Source organism: Schistocerca nitens, chromosome 2 (assembly GCF_023898315.1).
Source record: "Schistocerca nitens isolate TAMUIC-IGC-003100 chromosome 2, iqSchNite1.1, whole genome shotgun sequence".
Lineage (NCBI taxonomy): Eukaryota > Metazoa > Arthropoda > Insecta > Orthoptera > Acrididae > Schistocerca > Schistocerca nitens.
Window position 1 is genome coordinate 564,184,512 of NC_064615.1, and position 22,065 is coordinate 564,206,576.

The window sequence follows — 22,065 nt, forward strand, 5'->3', positions numbered from 1 at the left end:
TGGAATTCTTTAGTTTCTGTCTACAGATGGTAAAGGCATACACTAAGCTAATAAAATTATGTGGCACGTGTACATTCTCCTTTATTTGTTTCATTTGTCGCAGTAATAATTCGTGAGTGATATCCCTGCAGGTGGCCGCGTATTTACATTGACTGGCGGCATCTATTGTGTGTCCCACGCGACTCTCCCCACTCTCCGCCCTGGTCCTGTAGTGGGGGTAGCGTGCTCGCGCTGCTCCGTGCTCGCGCCTGGCTGCTCACAGCTTGCTCCGCGAGCACGTATATTGTGAAGCCCTGCTCTAGATCAATATAAAATGTTACATTTCAGAATGGAATACAAGCCTACAACTTACAACAAAGAAGATGAGTAAAAGATGAGTATTATGAAAACTGTTTATTCAAATTCTACCGTCACTACCTCTCTCTGTAGTGTGTTACTATCACAGTGTGTCAACTGCTGTGAAACTGTGAGAGGCCACCCAAATTATTAACTTACATCAAACTCAATAAATCAGGTTTGAGTTACAAGAAGGTGGTGATGGTCAGAACAAGTACAGGCAAGAAATTGATTACAGTTTCAGAAAAATTGGACGATTTATTCAAGAGAAAGAGCTTCACAAATTGAGCAAGTCAATAATGCATTGGTCCACATCTGGCCCTTGCACAGGTGATTATTTGGCTTGGCATTGATTGACAGAGTTGTTGGTTGCCCTCCTGAGTGACATTGTGGCAGATTCCATCCAACTGTCACATCAACAAAATCTTGAGTTGGTTGGACAGTCCCACAAGTAATACTTCTAACGTTCTCAATTGGGGAGAGATCTGATAATCTTGCTAGCCAAAGTAGGGTTTGCCAAGCACGGAGACAAGCAACAAAAACTCTCGCCGTGTGTGGGCGGACATTATCTTGTTGAAATGTAAGACCAGGATGGAATCCCATGAAGGGCAGCAAAATGGGGCATAGAATACCATAGATGTACCTCTGTGCTGTAAGAGAGCCACAGATGACAAAAAAAGGGGGTCCTGTTAAGAAATTAAATGGCACTCCAGAGCATCACTCCTGGTTGTTGGAAATTATGGCAGATGACAGTCAGGTTGGTACCCCCCCCCCCCCCTCCCCCCGTTTGGGGCATCTCCAGACATGTCTTTGGCCAGGAACCTCATTGACTGGAGTATAATTGTCATCAGTGATGTGTCCCACTCCAAAATGAGGCCCAAAGACCAGCACGGATGTGTCTGGAGATGCCTGTGATAGTAGTGATATATCAACCTGACTGTTGTCTGCCATATGGCCTGACAATTGGGAGTGATGCTTTGGTGTGCCATTCCTTTTCATAGCAAGACCCCTTGGTTATCATCTGTAACTTCCTTGGAGCACAGCAGTATGTCCACAATATTCTACACCCTGTATTGTTGGCCTTCATGGCAAGATGTCCTGGGCTTACATTTCAGGAACATAATGCCCACCTGCCCACGGCAACAGTTTCTACTGCTTGTTTTCATGCTTGCCAATCCCTACCTTGGCCAGCAAGATTGCTACATCTCTTTCCAATTGAGAGCATTTGGAGCATTACAGGCAGGGCCCTCCAACTAGCTCAGGATTTTGATGATCTAACATGCCAATTGGACAGCATTTGGCACAATGTCCATCAGGAGGACATCCAACTCCATCAATCAACTCCAGCAGTCAATAACAAGACCAATAACTGCTTACATATGGACCAGAGAATGACTAACACATTACTGGTGTACTCAGTCTGTGAAGCTCTTTTTCTTGAATAAATCATCCATTTTTTCTGGAATTGTAATCTTTCTTTGTCTGCACATGTGCATCACATCTATCACCTTCTGCCTCATTCGGGTAATTCCTTTATGGTGCATCATTTTGTATTTTTGTCTTACAGCCTATTGCAGTTAAAAGAGTACCTATCTCATTCACAAATTCTGTACAGAATCCAGAATGAGATTTTCACCCTGCAGCGGAGCGTGCGCTGATATAAAACTTCCTGGCAGATTAAAACTGTGTGGGCACTTTCCCGCGAAAGGCAAAGGTCCCGAGTTCAAGTCTCAGTCCGGCACACAGTTTTAATCTGCCAGGAAGTTTCCGTACAGAATCTCAAAATTTTAAACATGGCTGAAGCAGCAACTGTTAAAAATCTTCATGGTAAATTATAACAGCCAAACAGTTGCAGGATAAAAAAATAAATCTTTATCCTGCAACTGTTTGGCTCTTATCACTTACCATCAGTACAGAATCCGGAATGCGGAGATTTGTTCAATTTTATTGTACAGAAAGTTCTAGTTGAGAATTATGAATTACACTCCTGGAAATGGAAAAAAGAACACATTGACACCGGTGTGTCAGACCCACCATACTTGCTCCGGACACTGCGAGAGGGCTGTACAAGCAATGATCACACGCACGGCACAGCGGACACACCAGGAACCGCGGTGTTGGCCGTCGAATGGCGCTAGCTGCGCAGCATTTGTGCACCGCCGCCGTCAGTGTCAGCCAGTTTGCCGTGGCATACGGAGCTCCATTGCAGTCTTTAACACTGGTAGCATGCCGCGACAGCGTGGACGTGAACCGTATGTGCAGTTGACGGACTTTGAGCGAGGGCATATAGTGGGCATGCGGGAGGCCGGGTGGACGTACCGCCGAATTGCTCAACACGTGGGGCGTGAGGTCTCCACAGTACATCGATGTTGTCGCCAGTGGTCGGCGGAAGGTGCACGTGCCCGTCGACCTGGGACCGGACCGCAGCGACGCACGGATGCACGCCAAGACCGTAGGATCCTACGCAGTGCCGTAGGGGACCGCACCGCCACTTCCCAAGCAAATTAGGGACACTGTTGCTCCTGGGGTATCGGCGAGGACCATTCGAAACTGTCTCCATGAAGCTGGGCTATGGTCCCGCACACCGTTAGGCCGTCTTCCGCTCACGCCCCAACATCGTGCAGCCCGCCTCCAGTGGTGTCGCGACAGGCGTGAATGGAGGGACGAATGGAGACGTGTCGTCTTCAGCGATGAGAGTTGCTTCTGCCTTGGTGCCAATGATGGTCGTATGCGTGTTTGGCGCCGTGCAGATGAGCGCCACAATCAGGACTGCATACGACCGAGGCACACAGGGCCAACACCCGGCATCATGGTGTGGGGAGCAATCTCCTACACTGGCCGTACACCACTGGTGATCGTCGAGGAGACACTGAATAGTGCACGGTACATCCAAACCGTCATCGAACCCATCGTTCTACCATTCCTAGACCGGCAAGGGAACTTGCTGTTCCAACAGGACAATGCACGTCCGCATGTGTCCCGTGCCACCCAACGTGCTCTAGAAGGTGTAAGTCAACTACCCTGGCCAGCAAGATCTCCGGATCTGTCCCCCATTGAGCATGTTTGGGACTGGATGAAGCGTCGTCTCACGCGGTCTGCACGTCCAGCACGAACGCTGGTCCAACTGAGGCGCCAGGTGGAAATGGCATGGCAAGCCGTTCCACAGGACTACATCCAGCATCTCTACGATCGTCTCCATGGGAGAATAGCAGCCTGCATTGCTGCGAAAGGTGTATATACACTGTACTAGTGCCGACATTGTGCATGCTCTGTTGCCTGTGTCTATGTGCCTGTGGTTCTGTCAGTGTGATCATGTGATGTATCTGACCCCAGGAATGTGTCAATAAAGTTTCCCCTTCCTGGGACAATGAATTCACGGTGTTCTTATTTCAATTTCCAGGAGTGTATTTAGGAATAAAGGAGATGACTCACTGAAAGGCAGAAGCTCAGCGTTGGTGAGAAGAGGTTGGGGAGAAGCATCTAGAGGCTCATGGGAGAGTGGAGAGCCACATGTGGGCTAGCTGGGGATGCAGATAGAGGGGGCAGGTGGCAGACAGCTCGGCATGCCATGTTGCAGACTAGGGCATGAGATGATAGCATACAACTAGCTGACACAAACTGGGCGGGGGTACTGGGACAGGGGATGGTGTGCGATGGTGAGGGTCCAGATGGCACAGATTGTGAAGCAGCCATTGAAACCCCACGTGTTGTGCTCTGTGCATGTTGTGCCACTGGGTCATCTTCCTTGTTTTTGGCAACTGGTTGGCAATGGACATTCATTCATTCTGGCTGATAGCTGGTTGGTTGTCATAACAATGTTAAACACTGTGCAGTGGTTGCACCAGATCTGGTACATGACATGGCTGCTTTCACAGGTGGCACAGCCTCTGGTGGGTAGGATAAGCCTGTGACAGGACTGGACAGGGAGATGCTGGGTGGGTGGATTGGGCAGGTCTTGCATTTGGGTCTTCCACAAGGGTATGATCCCTGTGGCAGGGAAATGAGAGTGAAATTTTCATACATTATTATACCACCTAGTGGCTCCCTTCCATCTAAACCTCGTATCGTCTGCCCATTGTTACTGTCTTCTTTACTAGCTGATCTTTATTGTCTGTCCATTTCTTTCTCTTATGTTTCTTCCCTCTTGCCTGTATGACACACTCTGTGACAGCCACGACACACATGGTTGCAAGCAACTTTTGTTACACCCTATAGTTACAGTCGCATCTGTTATAATGGTCACGCACACAACTCAACGTGCCTTTGTTTCCTCTTTATCTCTTATATATGTTGATAAATCACATGTCATCAAATTTATTTTGCGCGCATGACAATATGTGGAGATGAGATATAAGTCAGTCACAATACTACCCCCTGACCCCTGATCCCTCCTTATACGAATCAACATTATTCAACTCTCCCTGTAAGCTTTACCAGCCACTTTCAACACCAACTTCCTTCCCCAGTGCTCCCTCCCCCTTCCCCAGCAACACAATGGACCCCTGCTTTATTTATCTGCATCAGTTTAGAAAAGTTTCCCTCTTCCTAGCCAAAACCCTGTCCCATATCTTGTCCCTTAAATGCTGCCCAAGCCATAAAATCCCCCCACATGGCCTAACTGCAAAAATCCCTATTTCTGGATCCCACCACTCTTTCCACAATACCTTCACCTTTTCAGGTTTCGCCAGTCCCTTTCCCTCATAAACCTGGTTCTACAAAACTTGTCTCCATGGCACAGACATCCCTGAACCACTTCCACTCCCTCCGCAAAATACTGTTACTGTGCGACCCCACTACCTACACCTCACCACCCAAATTAAAATCCTGACAATCCAACACCTAGAACAACATTCCAAACACAATCTCTACATATTATCCAGCCTGCTGAAATCCTACTCTCACTTTGGCGCACCACTATACAACCCCAAACCTAGTCGCAGTGTTCCTCCTCATCAACCTCTCATAGCACCCAGACTCTGCCTGACTGAACTTTTCAACCTCCAAAACCCCTACCAACACTCCATGATATCCAGAATCGAAACAATCCCAGAACATCGTTGTTAACCTCTCCACCAAAATCTTCAGCCCCACAGTAGTTTCACTCCTATTCAAAGGCCTCACATTCAGCCTTGCTCCCAGGTTTAACCATGTTGGTCTTGTGAAAGACCTACTCTCCTTCTTCTGCTGTCTATAGTGAGAACATTTCTTTGCCATCAAACCCTTCAACCAAAGCAAACGCAAGCCTAGCATCGAATCTTCCCTGTCCCAATTCGTATCACCATCAAACTGTCACCCTCCCACACACTCACAACACCATTCCCTGGTCACGTTCCAGGAATTCCTAACTTCGAATTTGGTCTATTCATCCTTCCCCAGGTCCCTCCCCTAGAACAACAACCTTTCAGCAGAAGAAAGGACTGCCCCACACTGCCTAAAACTGGATCCCGCCTGCTCCCAGCAGATAAAGGTTCCATCACTGTTGTGGTGAACCAGAGTGACTACCTGGTAGCGGGCCTCTGCCAGTTGTCTGACATCTCCACCTATAAACTCAGCTAAAGTGACCCCATCCCAGAAGTCCAACAGAACCCCTAATCCCTGCTGAAATCCATAGGCCCTTCCCAGAACCTCCTCCCAAAATCCACCTCCCTTCTCACCCCAACAACAGCCCACACACCCACCTTCTACACGCTCCCCAAAATGCACAAACCTAACAATACTCGGCACCCCATTGTGCCCCCACTGAAAGAATCTCAGCCCTTGTTGACCAACATCTGCAACCACTTGTCCAAAACCAACCTCGCACATTAAAGATACCAACTACTTCCAGCACAGGCTCTCCACCATCCCCACACCCTTATCTCCCGGGTACCTACTCGTAACTGTAGATGCAGCCTCCTTACACATCAACATCTCTCATGCCCATGGCCTCGTTGCGATTGAACACTGCCTCTCTCAACACCCTGCAGTTTCCAAACCCACCACTTCATTCCTCGTATAACTAACCAACTACATGCTAGCCTATAACTACTTCATCTTTGAAGGAAAAGTATACAAAAAAAATTTGTAGCACAGCCTTAGGCACCTGCATGGCACCCTCTTCATCAGCCACCTAGAGGAAACATTCCTAGCTTCCCAAAACTCCGAACCCCTTGGGTGATTGCTGATATCTTTGTAATCTGCATCCAAGGCCAGAACACCTTATCCTCACTCCTCCACAATCTCAACACCTTTTCTCCCATTCACTTCACCTGTTTTCTTCCACCCATTGAGCCACTTTCCTAGATGTTGATCTCCTCCTTTCAAACGGCTCCATCTACACCACAGTCCACATCAAACCTGCCAATCACCAACAGTATTAGCACTTAGCAAGCTGCCACCCCTTCCACACCAAAAAGTCCCACCCATACAGCCTGGCCACCCATGGCATGTGCATGCATCAGCAGTGATGAGAACTCCCTCGCACAGTATGCTGAAGGCCTCACACACACCTGATCCTCACATCAATCCCAAGAACCAACCATTACGGAGCGCCCTCCTTGTCACTCAATACCTCCCAGGACTGAAATGACTGAACCACATTCTTCATCAGGGCTTTGATTATCTAAGGCCGGTATTATACTATCAAATTTCTTTGTCCAATATCTTTGTCAAAGATATTTGATGGTGTAATAGGGACTTTGTCAAATGTCGTCCAATATTTGATCAAATCTAGGGCCTCGCTGTAGATTTGATCAAAGAAATCGCTTGTCTCCTGTTCACTGCAATGTGACATGTTACCACATGGAGCGCTAGCATCGCTGCAGCGTTCTGTCATCTGTAGTGTTTTTATAAACATTGCCGATAAATACAATTGGTGTGTGCCGACAACTACAAAGTTAATAGAGATGTATGAAGCTGATGAGGCGCTTTACAACGTGAGGCACCCTGAATACAAAAATAGATTAAGAAGATTGGAGACCTGTCCTGTCCTGTCCTGTCCTGACCTGACCTGACCTGACCTGACCTGACCTGACCTGACCTGACCTAACCTAACCCTCTCCTGTAGCAAGGAATCGGAGTGTTACAGTGAGCCTGTCTTCTGAAGATGTAGCAGTTCTTAAGTGAATATTGTGCTTTGTGATATGAGGATACACCTCACTGAGAACATACAGAAATGTATGCTCATCCTCCATTCTTAAGTAATTGATGTACTACTTGACATCTTCCACTGTAAGCTCACGTAACAAGTTTTGTTGAATGCTTTTATCGTGTCGTCGTAAAACCCACGGCTTCACCCAGATTAGATTAGTTTTTCATTCCATAGATCCGTGCTGAGGAGATCCTTGTGGATGGGGAACATGTCAATTTTTTTAAGCTGAAATAACAATACGAATAGTATGAATAAATACATCATTTGTTTCTATTAAAAATTTTGTCAAGGGAGTAGAAGGAGTTGGCCACTAGTAAGTCTTTCAGGCTTCTTTTAAACTGATCTTTATTTGTAACTAAATTTTTTATGTTTGCTGGCAAATTATTGAAGATGAGTGTTCCTGAGTAGTGGACCCCTTTTTGAACTAAAGTAAGTGCTTTTAAGTCCTTGTGCAGATTATTTTTGTTCCTGGTATTGTATGTATGAACTGAGTTGTTTGTTGGAAAAAGAGATATATTATTGAGGACAATTTTTATTAAGGAGTAAATATACTAAGATGCAGTAGTTAGTATACCCAGTTCTTTGAAGAGGTTTCTGCAGGATGTCCGTGAATTTACTCCACAAATAAACGTATTACATGCTTTTGGACTCTGAAAACTTTTGTTTGACTTTAAGATTTACCCCAAAATATTATACCATATGACATTATGGAGTGAAAGTAGGCAAAGTATGCAAGCTTTTTCATTTTTATGTTGCCTATGTCTGCTAACACTCGAACTGCAAATACAGATTTGTTAAGGCGTTTCTGCAGTTCTGTGGTGTGCTCGTCCCAACTGAATTTATTATCAAGTTGTAATGCCAGGAATTTAAGACTGTCAACCTTGTATGTATGGTTCCTTTTTTTCCCCCAATTCTTTTCCGCATGTGCACACAATGCAATTGCGGTACGTGCAACTGCTGTGGTTAATAACAAGTAGTAGTCAGCCATCTTGAACTTTGACAAAAAATTTGATGACAGTGTAATACCACTTCTAGCGCTACATCAAAGATCTTTGTCAAATATATTTGACGGAATATTTGATCACATCTTTGATCAAATCTTTGACAAAGAAATTTGATAGTGTAATACCGGCCTAATCATCATGCCCTGAAATGAGGGACATCCTACCCAAGACACTTCCAACCCCTCCCAAAGTGGAGTTCTGCTGCCCACCAAGCCTCCACAACATCATTGTCCATCCTTAAGCCACTCCTACACCCAATACCCTGCCACAGGGATCATACCCATGTCGAAGACCCAGATGCAAGACCTGCCCTATCCACCCGCCCAGCACCTCCTACTCCAGTCCAGGCTGGGCCGCCTGTGAAAGCAACCATGTCATATACCACATCTGCTGCAACAACTGCACAGCATTTTACATTGGTATGACAACCAACCAGCTGTCAACAAGAATGAATGTCCATCGCCAAACTGTTGCCAAAAACAAGGTGGACCACCCAGTAGCACAACATGCAGCAGAGCACAACATGTGAGATTTCAATGGCTGCTTCACAACCTGTGTCATCTGGATCATGCCCACCACCCCACCAGCTTTGCTGAGCTGCAGATGGGAGCCGTTCTTACAGCACATCCTTCACTCTTGTAACCTCCCTGGCCTAAACCTTAGGTAACTCGCTGTCCCCTCACAATCCTCCCAACAGTGCATGTGTGTGTGTGTGTGTATGTGTGTGTGTGTGTGTGTGTGTGTGTGTGTGTGTGTGTGTGAACACCATCCCCTGTCTTATTACCCCTGGCCACTTTGTGTCAGATAGTTGTGTGCTGCCATCTTACGTGCTAGTCTGTGAAATTGCATGCCCCGCTATCTGCCACCTGGCCCCTCTACCTGCACCCCCATCTAGCCCACAGACAGCTCCCCACACCTTCACGAACCGCTAGACGCTTCCCCCCAACCCCTTACCTTCCTGCAACCCACCTCTCTCCATCCACTACCCCTGCCCACCATGCACCACCACCAGACCCCAGTACATTCACCGTGGGCCAGGAAAGAGCTGGCAGTAGAATGAACACAAGGTAGGGAGACAGGCGTGTGCATGTGCATGAATGTGTGTGAGTATGTATGCATGTTTCTCCTACAAGCTTCTAAAAGGAATTTCAAGCTAGCAAAGCTCTGTATCTTTTGTTTGTGTATCTACTGACAATGCAGCATTTCTGCCTTGTGTTGAATTGTCTTGTTTATTCCTAAATAATTTGTTCAATTTTAGCAGTTTCAGCTGTTTCTCAACACCACTGACACTAACAAATGTACCACTCATCTTTTCAGTGCTGAAAAAATGAAATTGGGCCAATAACACTGAACTTTCCCTTTTGTGTATTGGTCATTATAAAAGGCCATTAGGGAAAAAATGGTGCCTTATCCTATGTGTCAGTATAATTTCAAAGACTCTTGCAAAAAGGTTAACATCATCAGAAATATAGACCTGCATTTGTTAACAGCAGCAACAAAAGCAGGATATTATTCATCCATAAAAATGATATTAAATCCTTGTCACAAAAATACACACTGTGCATATGATCATTTCTCTATGCAATGGAAAATTACATGCAGGTAGAGCACAGCTGTCTTAACAGCTGAAAGCTACAATGGACAGTGTCTTTTCTGTCAAGCATGTGGTAATGGGTAATGGAAAACTACCAATACAACGCACAATGTCACATTCTTCAAACAGTTACGAAAGGAAGAATTATTTCATTTTATTGGAAATGAGTTAATAAAACTGTGGAAGGATACCCACTCATCTGTGACACACAAGAATGTGAAACAGCTTGGAGACTTTACTAGCTGGAATGAGGCTAATCAGTATCTCCCCCCCCCCCCTTTCCCTCTCCCCTTTAAATTTTAATGTCCAACCATCCCGTTTAGGTTTTCTGTGATTTTCATAAATTGCTCCAGGCAAATGCCATGGTTGTTATTTTGAAAGGGCATGGTTGATTACCTTCCTTGAAGCAAGCATTCTGAGCTTGTGTGACATCTCTAATAATCTTGTTATCAATTGGATGTTAAACAATAACCCTCCAATTTTTTTTGTATGTGGGTGTACTAGAAAGCTGCTTTATGCCAATAATTTTATACAATTTATACATTGACAACTCCATTTGACAATGAGACAAAATTTTCCATCTGGTTTTTACAATGACATGAATAGTGACAATTTAACTTAGGCATTCATATTTGTGGACAATCAAACAATATATTACAACTTTGAATATGCATTATAACAAAAACTCTTGAATTACAGACACTAATTAAAAATATAATTGTGGTCATTGCAAATCCAATATAAGCTGATCATTAATAACAAACTTATTGAACATGTTGACAATTTTACCTCTCTTGTATATTAAATACAAAATTCAGAAATTGTGATGTAATAAGTGGACACAGAAAATAAGAAAAGGAAGGAAATGCTGCTGATTTTTAAAAGTCCATAGAGTGGCATATATGGTGCTGAAACATGGATCTATACTAGCAAGGGAAAAAGTCGAACCCAAGTGACACAAACATGTTTCTTTGATTGGTTGTGGAAGTAATGAGAAAAGATAAAAGATATAGTGAATATATATGATGACTGCTCAATATCTACAGACTAAGTCTATGGGTTACAGTCCCAGTCAGCATCCCAGATGAACAACACAAAACTGTTAGACCTAAGAATGAATGCAACATAAGAGATCTTAGAACTAGATTAAGGTCAGTTAACTGGAATGACATCTTATACAAAGATATGTTTGTGAATAACACAAGCAAATTATTTATAGAGGAAATTGCAAGAATATTTGATGAGTGTTGTCCCAGATTAGTAAAAAAAACAGAATAATAACCAAGCTCATAAACCACAGAGACTAAATAATTGGTTCACACCATACCTCAACAGCATCAGGATTATGCTTCTTATGTTTAAGGACAGATCTCATAACAGCAGCAAGAATAAAGAGATGTACATTAGAATAAGAAAAATTTATAGATCTGAAAAAAGCTTGGAAAAATGTAGGGCGAATGATAACTATATTCTTAAATCTAGAAACAGTTGTAAAGCTGCCTGGTAAGTAATTAAAAGTGAAATAAATAGACCAACAACTCAACTAGCTATACCCATAGCCCCAGATATCTTAAACTCACACTTTGTTAACTTTGCTTGATGCTAAAACTCTTTTAGGTTTAAATAAGAATGTAATTCATAAATTCTGCTGGGCAACAGTAACTGAAAATGATGTTAGCAAAGCAATAGACAAACTAAGTAGTTTCAGAGCAGAGGACTTCTATGGTCTGTCAAACTTTGTCATAAAGAAGATATCAAGTGATCTTCTGTCCCCTCTAACCACTCTCATTAACCGTATATTACAGCAAGGGGTTTTCCCCGACTGTTTGAAAATAGCAGTAACTATTCCCATATTTAAGAAAGGAGATAAATCAAATCCAAGTAACTGTCGCTCTATCTCATTAATCCCAATAATATCTAAAATAATCGAAGACTGTGTTCACCAACAAATGAATCACTATTTTGAGAGGAATAACTTGTTAAGTAACTCACAGCATGGATTCAGGTCTAAACTATCCACAGTCAAAGCGGTTGAAAATATTGATAGTGATGTATATGATGGCTTTGAAAACAGATTAATCTCTTGTGCTACTCTCCTAGACCTGAGGAAAGCATTTGACACTGTATCTCATAGTACTTTGATCATGAAATTAAGACATTGGCATGGAAGAGGACACCCTGAAATTATGAGAATCCTACTTAAACAACAGGGTACAATTTGTTAGTGTAAATGGGCAGCTGTCAAACCTACAAACAATAAAGAGAGATGTGCCACAGGGCTCCATACTTGGGCCGTTCCTGTTTGTAGTGTATGTTAATGATATGCCACAGTATTTACCCTGTAAAACAGTCCTCTATGTGGATGATACAACATTTATCAATTCAGGACAGACTCTTGAATCTGTACGAGAAAAAAATATTATAATATTTGAAAAATTGGTTCATTGGTTTAGTGCAAACTCCCTATACATAAATGAAACAAAAATTGAGGAAATATTCTTTAATTTGAAGGTATCAAACAAAGAAAATAAGTCTGTTAAACTGTTAGGAATGATGATTGACCAGAAACTTAGCTGGGATAAACATATAACATACGTCTGTTCTAAACTTGCACGTGCTATGTTCCTACTTTATAAGCTTAGGAATAATGTCAGCCAAAACTTACTGCTGCATTCATATTTTTCTTATATCCACCCCCATCTTTCATATGGTATTCTGCTCTGGGGGAATTCTCCCAATTCAGTATAAATTTTTAGATGCCAAAAAAAAAAGCTCTTCGATGTATAGTAGGTTTATCTTCTAGGGATACATGAAGGGAACATTTCAAAAAATTTAACAACATGACAGTTCCTTATTGTACATCTATTATTGCTTATTACACATAAAAGAAAACATAGCTCAATATCCCCTTAGGTCATCTGTCCACACCCATAATACAGGACGAAACCACACAATTGATCTGCCATACTCTAGACCTTGCTGTTGGTGGGGAGGCTTGCGTGCCTCAGCGATACAGATAGCCGCACTGTAGGTGCAACCACAATGGAGGGGTATCTGTTGAGAGGCCAGACAAACGCTTGGTTCCTGAAGAGGGGCAGCAGCCTTTTCAGTAGTTGCAGGGGCAACAGTCTGGATGATTGACTGATCTGGCCTTGTAACAGTAACCAAAACCGCCTCGCTGTGCTGGTACTGCGAACGGTTGAAAGCAAGGGGAAACTACAGCCGTAATTTTTCCCGAGGGCATGCAGCTTTACTGTATGGTTAATGATGATGGCGTCCTCTTGGGTAAAATATTCCGGAGGTAAAATAGTCCCCCATTCGGATCTCCGGGCGGGGACTTCTCAGGAGGATGTCATTATCAGGAGAAAGAAAACTGGCGTTCTACGGATCGGAGCGTGGAATGTCAGATCCCTTAATCGGGCAGGTAGGTTAGAAAATTTAAAAAGGGAAATGGACAGGTTAAAGTTAGATATAGTGGGAATTAGTGAACTTCAGTGGGATGAGGAACAAGACTTTTGGTCAGGCGAATACACGGTTATAAATACAAAGTCAAATAGGGGTAATGCAGGAGTAGGTTTAATAATGAATAAAAAAATAGGAATGCGGGTAAGCTACTACAAACAGCATAGTGAACACATTATTGTGGCCAAGATAGACACGAAGTCCATGCCTACTACAGTAGTACAAGTTTATATGCCAACTAGCTCTGCAGATGACGAAGAAATTGAAGAAATGTATGATGAAACAAAAGAAATTATTCAGATAGTGAAGGGAGACGAAAATTTAATAGTCATGGGTGGCTGGAATTCAAGAGTAGGAAAAGGGAGGGAAGGAAACATAGTAGGTGAATATGGATTGGGGCTAAGAAATGAAAGAGGAAGCCGCCTGGTAGAAATCTGCACAGAGTACAACTTAATCATAGCTAACACTTGGTTCAAGAATCATAAAAGAAGTTTGTATACACGGAAGAAGCCTGGAGATACTGACAGATTTCAGAGAGATTATATAATGGTAAGACAGAGATTTAGGAACGAGGTTTTAAATTGTAAGACATTTCCAGGGGCAGATGTGGACTCTGACCACAATCTATTGGTTATGAACTGTAGATTTAAACTGAAGAAACTGTAAAGGTGGGAATTTAAGGAGATGGGACCTGGATAAACTGACTAAACCAGAGGTTGTACAGAGTTTCAGGGAGAGCGTAAGGGAACAAATGGCTGGAATGGGGGAAAGAAATACAGTAGAAGAAGAATGGGTAGCTTTGAGGGATGAAGTAGTGAAGGCAGCAGAGGATCAAGTAGGTAAAAAGATGAGGGCTAGTAGAAATCCTTGGGTAACAGAAGAAATACTGAATTTAATTGATGAAAGGAGAAAATATAAAAATGCAGTAAATGAAGCAGGCAAAAAGGAATACAAACGTCTCAAAAATGAGATCGACAGGAAGTGCAAAATGGCTAAGCAGGGATGGCTAGAGGATAAATGTAAGGATGTAGAGGCTTATCTCACTAGGGGATACTGCCTACAGGAAAATTAAAAGAGACCTTTGGAGAAAAGAGAACCACTTGTACGAGTATTTGGAGCTCAGATGGAAATCCAGTTCTAAGCAAAGAAGGGAAAGCAGAAAGGTGCAAGGAGTATATAGAGGGTCTATACAAGGGCGATGTACTTGAGGACAATATTATGGAAATGGAAGAGGATGTAGATGAAGATGAAATGGGAGATACGATAGTGCGTGAAGAGTTTGACAGAGCACTGAAAGACCTGAGTCGAAAAACAAGGCCCCTGGAGTAGACAACATTCCATTAGAACTACTGACGGCCTTGGGAGAGCCGGTCATGACAAAACTCTACCATCTGGTGAGGAAGATGTATGAGACAGGCGAAATAGCCTCAGACATCAAGAAGAATATAATAATTCCAATCCCAAAGAAAGCAGGTGTTGACAGGTGTGAAAATTACCGAACTATCAGTTTAATAAGTCACGGCTGCAAAATACTAACGCGAATTCTTTACAGATGAATGGAAAAGCTAGTAGAAGCCGACCTAGGGAAAGATCAGTTTGGATTCCGTAGAAATATTGGAACACGTGAGGCAATACTGACCCTACGAATTGTCTTAGAAGCTAGATTAAGGAAAGGCAAACCTACATTTCTAGCATTTGTAGACTTAGAGAAAGCTTTTGACAATGTTGACTGGAATAATCTCTTTCAAATTCTGAAGGTGGCAGGGGTAAAATACAGGGAGCAAAAGGCTATTTACAATTTGTACAGAAAGCAGATGGCAGTTATAAGAGTCGAGGGGCATGAAAGGGAAGCAGTGGTTGGGAAGGGAGTGAGACAGGGTTGCAGCCTCTCCCCAATGTTATTCAATCTGTATATTGGGCAATCAGTGAAGGAAACGAAAGAAAAATTTGGAGTAGGTATTAAAATCCATGGAGAAGCGCCGATGACATTGTAATTCTGTCAGAGACAGCAAAGGACTTGGAAGAGCAGTTGAACGGAATGGATAGTGTCTTGAAAGGAGGATATAAGATGAACATCAACAAAAGCAAAATGAGGATAATGGAATGTAGTCGAATTAAGTCAGGTGTTGCTGAGGGAATTAGATTAGGAAATGAGACACTTGAAGTAGTAAAGGAGTTTTGCTATTTGGGGAGCAAAATAACTGATGATGGTCGAAGTAGAGAGGATATAAAATGTAGACTGGCAATGGCAAGGAAATCGTTTCTGAAGAAGAGAAATTTGTTAACGTCGAGTATAGATTTAAGTGTCAGGAAGTCGTTTCTGAAAGTATTTGTATGGAGTGTAGCCATGTATGGAAGTGAAACATGGACGATAACTAGTTTGGACAAGAAGAGAATAGAAGCTTTCGAAATGTGGTGCTACAGAAGAATGCTGAAGATTAGATGGGTAGATCACATAACTAATGAGGAGGTGTTGAATAGGATTGGGGAGAAGAGAAGTTTGTGGCACAACTTGACTAGAAGAAGGGATCAGTTGGTAGGACATGTTCTGAGGCATCAAGGGATCACCAATTTAGTATTGGAGGACAGTGTAGAGGGTAAAAATCGTAGAGGGAGACCAAGAGATGAATACACCAAGCAGATGCAGAAGGATGTAGGTTGCAGTAGGTACTGGGAGATGAAGAAGCTTGCACAGGATAGAATAGCATGGAGAGCTGCATCAAACCAGTCTCAGGACTGAAGACCACAACAACAACAACAACAACTCTAGATTGTCCAAGATACATAATAGTTATAAATATGAAGACCTCGAACTGTTTAATATGCTCCCTAAAATTGTACAAACAGTACCTAAAAATAAATTTAAGACAACATTGGGTCAATGGCTCAAAGGTAAAGCATTTTACTCAGTTGATGAATATAAAGATTGTAATATGGCAGATTTGCTGTTTCAACATAGAGAAAGGTACCTCTGCCTGTAGTAGGACCTAAATTTGGAAAAACAATATCTAACATATAGGCATAGACCTATTTCGAGTGCTCTGTATTTGTATCAATATCTTAGAATAATGACATAGTGTTATCAACATGTATATGATAATGACATAGTGTCACCAACATGAATACTCCCCGCTGAGTATAAATTTGTATAATGTTTTCTTTTTTATTGTGAAATTAACACTATATAAAATTCCAAATGTGTGCTATTGTACTACACTAACATTCATATGATTTATATATACATTGTTATGAGAATATAACCATCTTTATACTGTAATTAAACTTATTGATGAAGCCCATTGTATAAGAAAATATTGAATGGCTAATAAAGATTCTTATTCTTATTCGTAAACTATAAAACCATTAACTATGGCCAGAGGTGGAGTTCTAAAGCAGAAGAGATGAGTGGAGAGATTGATCTAATCACAAGATCAATCTCTAATGTCAATAATAAGTGACTTTCATTTTGAAGCATTTACCACATCAGTAGAGATGACGACAAACAGACTGTTGTAAAGCAAAAACTGTTCATATACTGTCAGATCTTGCTTTTTAATTGCTTAAGCTCACTAATATATAGGCAAATTAGCCACAAGTGATCAGTAATTAATGACATAAACATGAAAAGTAAGAAAAGCACATCTGGGTGATAAGAAATAACAAAGAAAGTAAATTATAAATAGTGTATCAATGGAAACCTAAAGCCAGTTTCAATAAAATAGAAGACTATTACTATTGTTACCGTGTCATTGATATTTAGTGCTCTCTTCATATGAATGCCCCCGTCACTAGAAACACCCATTGGCATTGCCATCAGCTGAATGTCGGGCCAGTCAGTTGAAGAGCCTAAAGCCCTTGTTTGCAGCAAAGCAAGTGCTTCACATCCAGGTGTTGATAATGGGCCTATAATATAAAATAAGGTATGTGATAAGGCTGTATTTATTAATTAATACTTTTGTGTAGGAGGGGATAAAGACAATATTCTGAGAAGCACCACAAAGAGACAGAAAAGGCCACCACTGTCAAGACTGTACGACTGTTGAATATAGACAATATGGACACACATTCAGTATATTCACTTCTCAGACACAAATATAAAGGAAGAAATTTAAATTTAGAAAACTGATCAAAAATGTGTCAAATTACTTCTTATCCAAGTACTAGAGGGCACAGTAGCACAAAATACAATTTCTAAATATTAATTACTTAAAAATCTAAGTTTTTAACAGTTGTAACCTACAATTTTTATTTTGTTTTGATAACTTTACTGCTACTGGCTGTTTTACAGAATACAAAAAAAAGATAAGAAATAAACATCTTTCAGAGTCATAACTAGGTAAAGTATGGAGTTATAAAGAGCAGCAAATTTTCTGTTTTAAATCACAGCTACTTTTTAACTGTCTATGATAACTAGTCACAAATGTTAGCATTTCAGCTTCCATTTAGTTAATTGGTTTGGGGAAGGGTACCAAACAGCGAGGTCATTGGTCCCATCAGGTTAGGGAAGGACAGAGAAGGAAGTCGGCCATGCCCTTTCAAAGGAACCATTCAGGCACTTGCCTGAAGTGATTCAGGGAATTCACGGAAAACCTAAATAAGGTAGGCCGGATGCATGTTTGAACTGTCATCATCCCAAATGAAAGTCCACTGTGCTAACCACTGCGCCACCTCACTCGGTGACAACTTCCATTTATAACTGACTATGACAGCATAATCAGTTTTGAGAATTAGGAGACACAATGTGTTATTTTATATCATTTTAATTGATTCAACTTGGGTTCATTGATTATATAATGGCTGAGTGACAATAATAATAATAACCTTTGTTTTATCTCATGGCTAAAAACAGATATAATAAATAATGTCTTACATGTCTGCAATGGTACAAAGAGCATGTGTTCCCAGATGATGTTATGATCTGGGGAGATACAAATGAAGTCCAAGAAAAATGAAAGATATGGAATGATCTTTTTGAGGAGTTTGGTATCAAAGTCAGTGAATCAAAGACTGTAGCCATGAAGGTCAGCAGACAAGGAGAACAGCCTGAGTTACAGCTGAATGGAAGATTCCTGGAGAATGTACAACACTTCCCATCTTTGAGCTGTGAGATAAATTGCAAAAAACTTAATGCAAACTGAAATTCTAAACTGCACATATAAGCACACTTAAGTCTTACAACAAGGTAAGAAGCCTGCTTTGGGATAACCGAATACCACACAAGACAAAACTAAGCATCTTCAGTACCTACGATATTACAATTTTGACCTACTCACTGGAGACCAGTGACCAGTGCTCAGAGAAAGAAAGAAAAAGAGAGAGAGAGAATAATCAGATCACCAGATCAAAGCTGTTAAAACAAAGTTTGTTATATCTACGCCGAGGCAATAAAAAAAAAGGATATGCTAAGGAATGAAAAGAACGAAATGGATGTAGATGTGAAACTGTGTACTGCGAAAACTCTACCAATCTCCATTAAGGTGGTAGGGTTATGTGAAAGAAATGGAAGCAACCAGGATACCCATGAAATTCCTTGAAATGGTTAGAACGGAAGAAGATATGTTGGATGTCCAGAGGACATCACTGAAAGTGGTCTCCTTTGGAATCCATGAGGAAGAGCGGTAAAAGTATAAAGAAAGTTGCAAGAGGCCTGTCATAACAACTTTGAAACTAGAGTCATCTGATAATGGTGTTGACAGAAAGAAAAATCTTTTTTTTTTCACTGGTACAATTAAAAATAACATTAACTAAGGAAACTAATCAACAACAAGAAAAATGATAAGTGTGTAAATTGTCACAGGACTTACAAAAATCACAATAAAAAGATTGCTCATGCCTATTTCAAGAGTGCTAAATGTATGCAAAAGTCAGTAAGAGATATGATTCTAAGAAATGTCAAATACAGCATAAAATACTTTATTGCAGTAAGAAATAGTCAGAGGGACAAGATGAAGACTGGACAGAAAGTACTGAAATTCATTGCTGAATTCAAAAGGACACTTGTGGTGTGCACTTGTAGTGATTGTAATAAACAACGCATTGTAAGCATTCTTTACAAAATATTAAAGAGTGTACGACAAAATCCATATAGCAGCAGCAATAGATGAAAATGTATATGCCACAAGAGCAGGCCACAGCACATGTCAAAGGAGAAAACTACTACTTTAAGACCTATGTGTATTCATGATAACTGTTTTTGTATTGGCATTTTCTGAATACCATGCCTTTTCCCCATGCCTTCACCTGCATATGTGTTTGACACAATACTGCACACACCTTCCCCCCTTCTTTGGTTCCACCTTTTCCTCCATCACTCTCTGGACCTCATCCTCCCGCCACTGTCTATCTCCCCCTCTCCACCCCCTCTGTTTCTTCATCTCCTCCCACCCCCCTACCTCTGCCTATCTGCTCCTCCACCTCTCTCTGACCATCTGCTCCTCCACCTCTCGCTGCCCATTCCCTCCTAACCCCTCTGTCTTTACCCTTCTTCGCACTTCTCTCGATCCATCTGCTCCCAACTCCCTTTCTCCCAACCCATCCCTCCATCCATGCTGATACTACTCCAATACAACATGTCTGTCACACAGGGCAGCCTACACATCAGGAACTGGAAAGCCATTCCTTGGCCTTACATATAGGCTGTCATGCAAAGTAGGTTGATAAGTCAGTCAAAAACTACTCCACCATAGCATGGCTATCGTGTGGGCTGCCTACATGTTGAGTGGCTGTAGAAACAATTTCTTGCCCCTGACATGTAGGCTGCCCAGCAAAGCACAACTATCAGGCAGCCGATACTCTTCCTACACAATATGCCTTTCATGAAGGGTAGCCTGTACGCCAAGGGCTGGGAAGAAGATGCTTTTTCCTGCATCTCCACTTCTATTGGAGCTAAGATATCATAAAACACACAGTGCTGATACTCATAAGGCCTACTGTTTCCATGGGAAATTTGATTGAAATCAACCCAGGGGTTTGGGAGGAGATCCCAGACAAACAAAAATTCAGGGGGGGGGGGGGGGGAGAGGGAGAGGGAGAGGGAGAGGGAGAGGGAGAGGGAGAGGGAGAGGGAGAGGGAGAGAGAGAGAGAGAGAGAGAGAGAGAGAGAGAGATCATTCAAAAGCTTGTTTAAAGACTTTAGCAAACAGTCTAATAAAAGCCAGAATTTATTTAAATTATTTAGGACATTTTTCCTATTGAAGCACCATCTGAATGCCACCGATGGTGTCTAGCACCTAACAGCCAAGAAAGAAGAATGTTGGTTCCTTATTCCACGCTTGTTGCACCCGTGGACGCTCCAGTTGCAAGCCTGGAACTGAAAAAAGGACAGTAAGAACATGATAGCACAATGTCTTTTAGTGGCCCAGAATTGAGAAGGTGACTGAACATAGTGCCTGGGCATGTTTGGCTTTTGCCCAGAATCATTCAGCACAACATTTATCTCTCTGTTCAAATCCTGAGCACTTATGGGAGTGAGTTCATGTTGATTTTGCTGGCCTGTCCCAGTGAGCTATGTGACTATTTGTGCTGGACATGTCAAATTCCACTAAATAGTACAGATTACAATCACTTAAGTAAACACTATAATCTGTTTCAAACAAAAATGGCTCTGAGCACTATGGGACTCAACTGCTGAGGTCATTAGTCCCCTAGAACTTAGAACTAGTTAAACCTAACTAACCTAAGAACATCACAAACATCCATGCCCGAGGCAGGATTCGAACCTGCGACCGTAGCGGTCTTGCGGTTCCAGACTGCAGCGCCTTTAACCGCACAGTATAATCTGTTTCCTGGCCAGCATCTTTGCCATGGAGGTCATTCCCTACACGATAGTTTCAGTCAATGGTCCTCAGTTCTGCATTCCACCTCTTCTATGGAATACAGCACTTGACTACTGCCCCGTTCCACCCACTGTAGTACTACAGGGAGACATGGATGTTTAGCACATTAAAGGAACAAATGCAGGAAATGATGATGTCCATGTTTTCTGAAGGCACATCCCATAATACACCTCAGTCACTGAATGTAACCTAGCCGAGATCTAGGATGGGTGCAGATCCTGAGCTTTGTTCAATATTCTGCCTTCAACACTGTGAGCCTAGAGCCCAATACTCCATGCATACCTGCAAACTTTAAAAAATCAAGAGATTCAGTTTTAAAAATCAGTAGGTACCAAGGACCAAGAACCGCAGTTCATTTTCAGTATAATCCATAGGCAACTGATGTGAGTCTTTCCCTATGACATCACAAAGCTATATAATAGGTAAAAGAATGCAAATAAGAACACTAGAGCTTCAAGTGCAGCTTAGCCCAGGTAATTAGTATTAGGTACTAGATTGGAATAATTGAAATAAAAAAAAGTGACTGCCATAAAACACTGTTCTCCATATTGTCTTGTGACATACACATGTAAAAAGGCTTGCTGATTGGCTCTCAGACATATTCTGAAATTCTGCCAAAACTCCTCCTTTTTTGAGTTTCAGGGGAAGTATTCATTTTCTCTTCATAAGATTTCAATCATTATGTGATGGTATGTACAAAGTTAG

The 22,065-nt window shown here is 42.0% G+C and overlaps 1 protein-coding gene across 4 annotated transcripts in view; it reads right to left on the minus strand.

The window, feature by feature from the left end:
- LOC126234494 (glucose dehydrogenase [FAD, quinone]-like) overlaps window positions 1-22,065 on the minus strand; it is a 209,024-nt gene that overhangs the window by 21,055 nt on the left and 165,904 nt on the right. For all 4 annotated transcript variants that reach the window (XM_049943186.1, XM_049943185.1, XM_049943188.1 and 1 more), the window contains one exon: window positions 17,268-17,428. In XM_049943186.1, coding sequence (XP_049799143.1) covers window positions 17,268-17,428 — 161 coding nt within the window. The remainder of the gene's footprint in view (window positions 1-17,267; window positions 17,429-22,065) is intronic.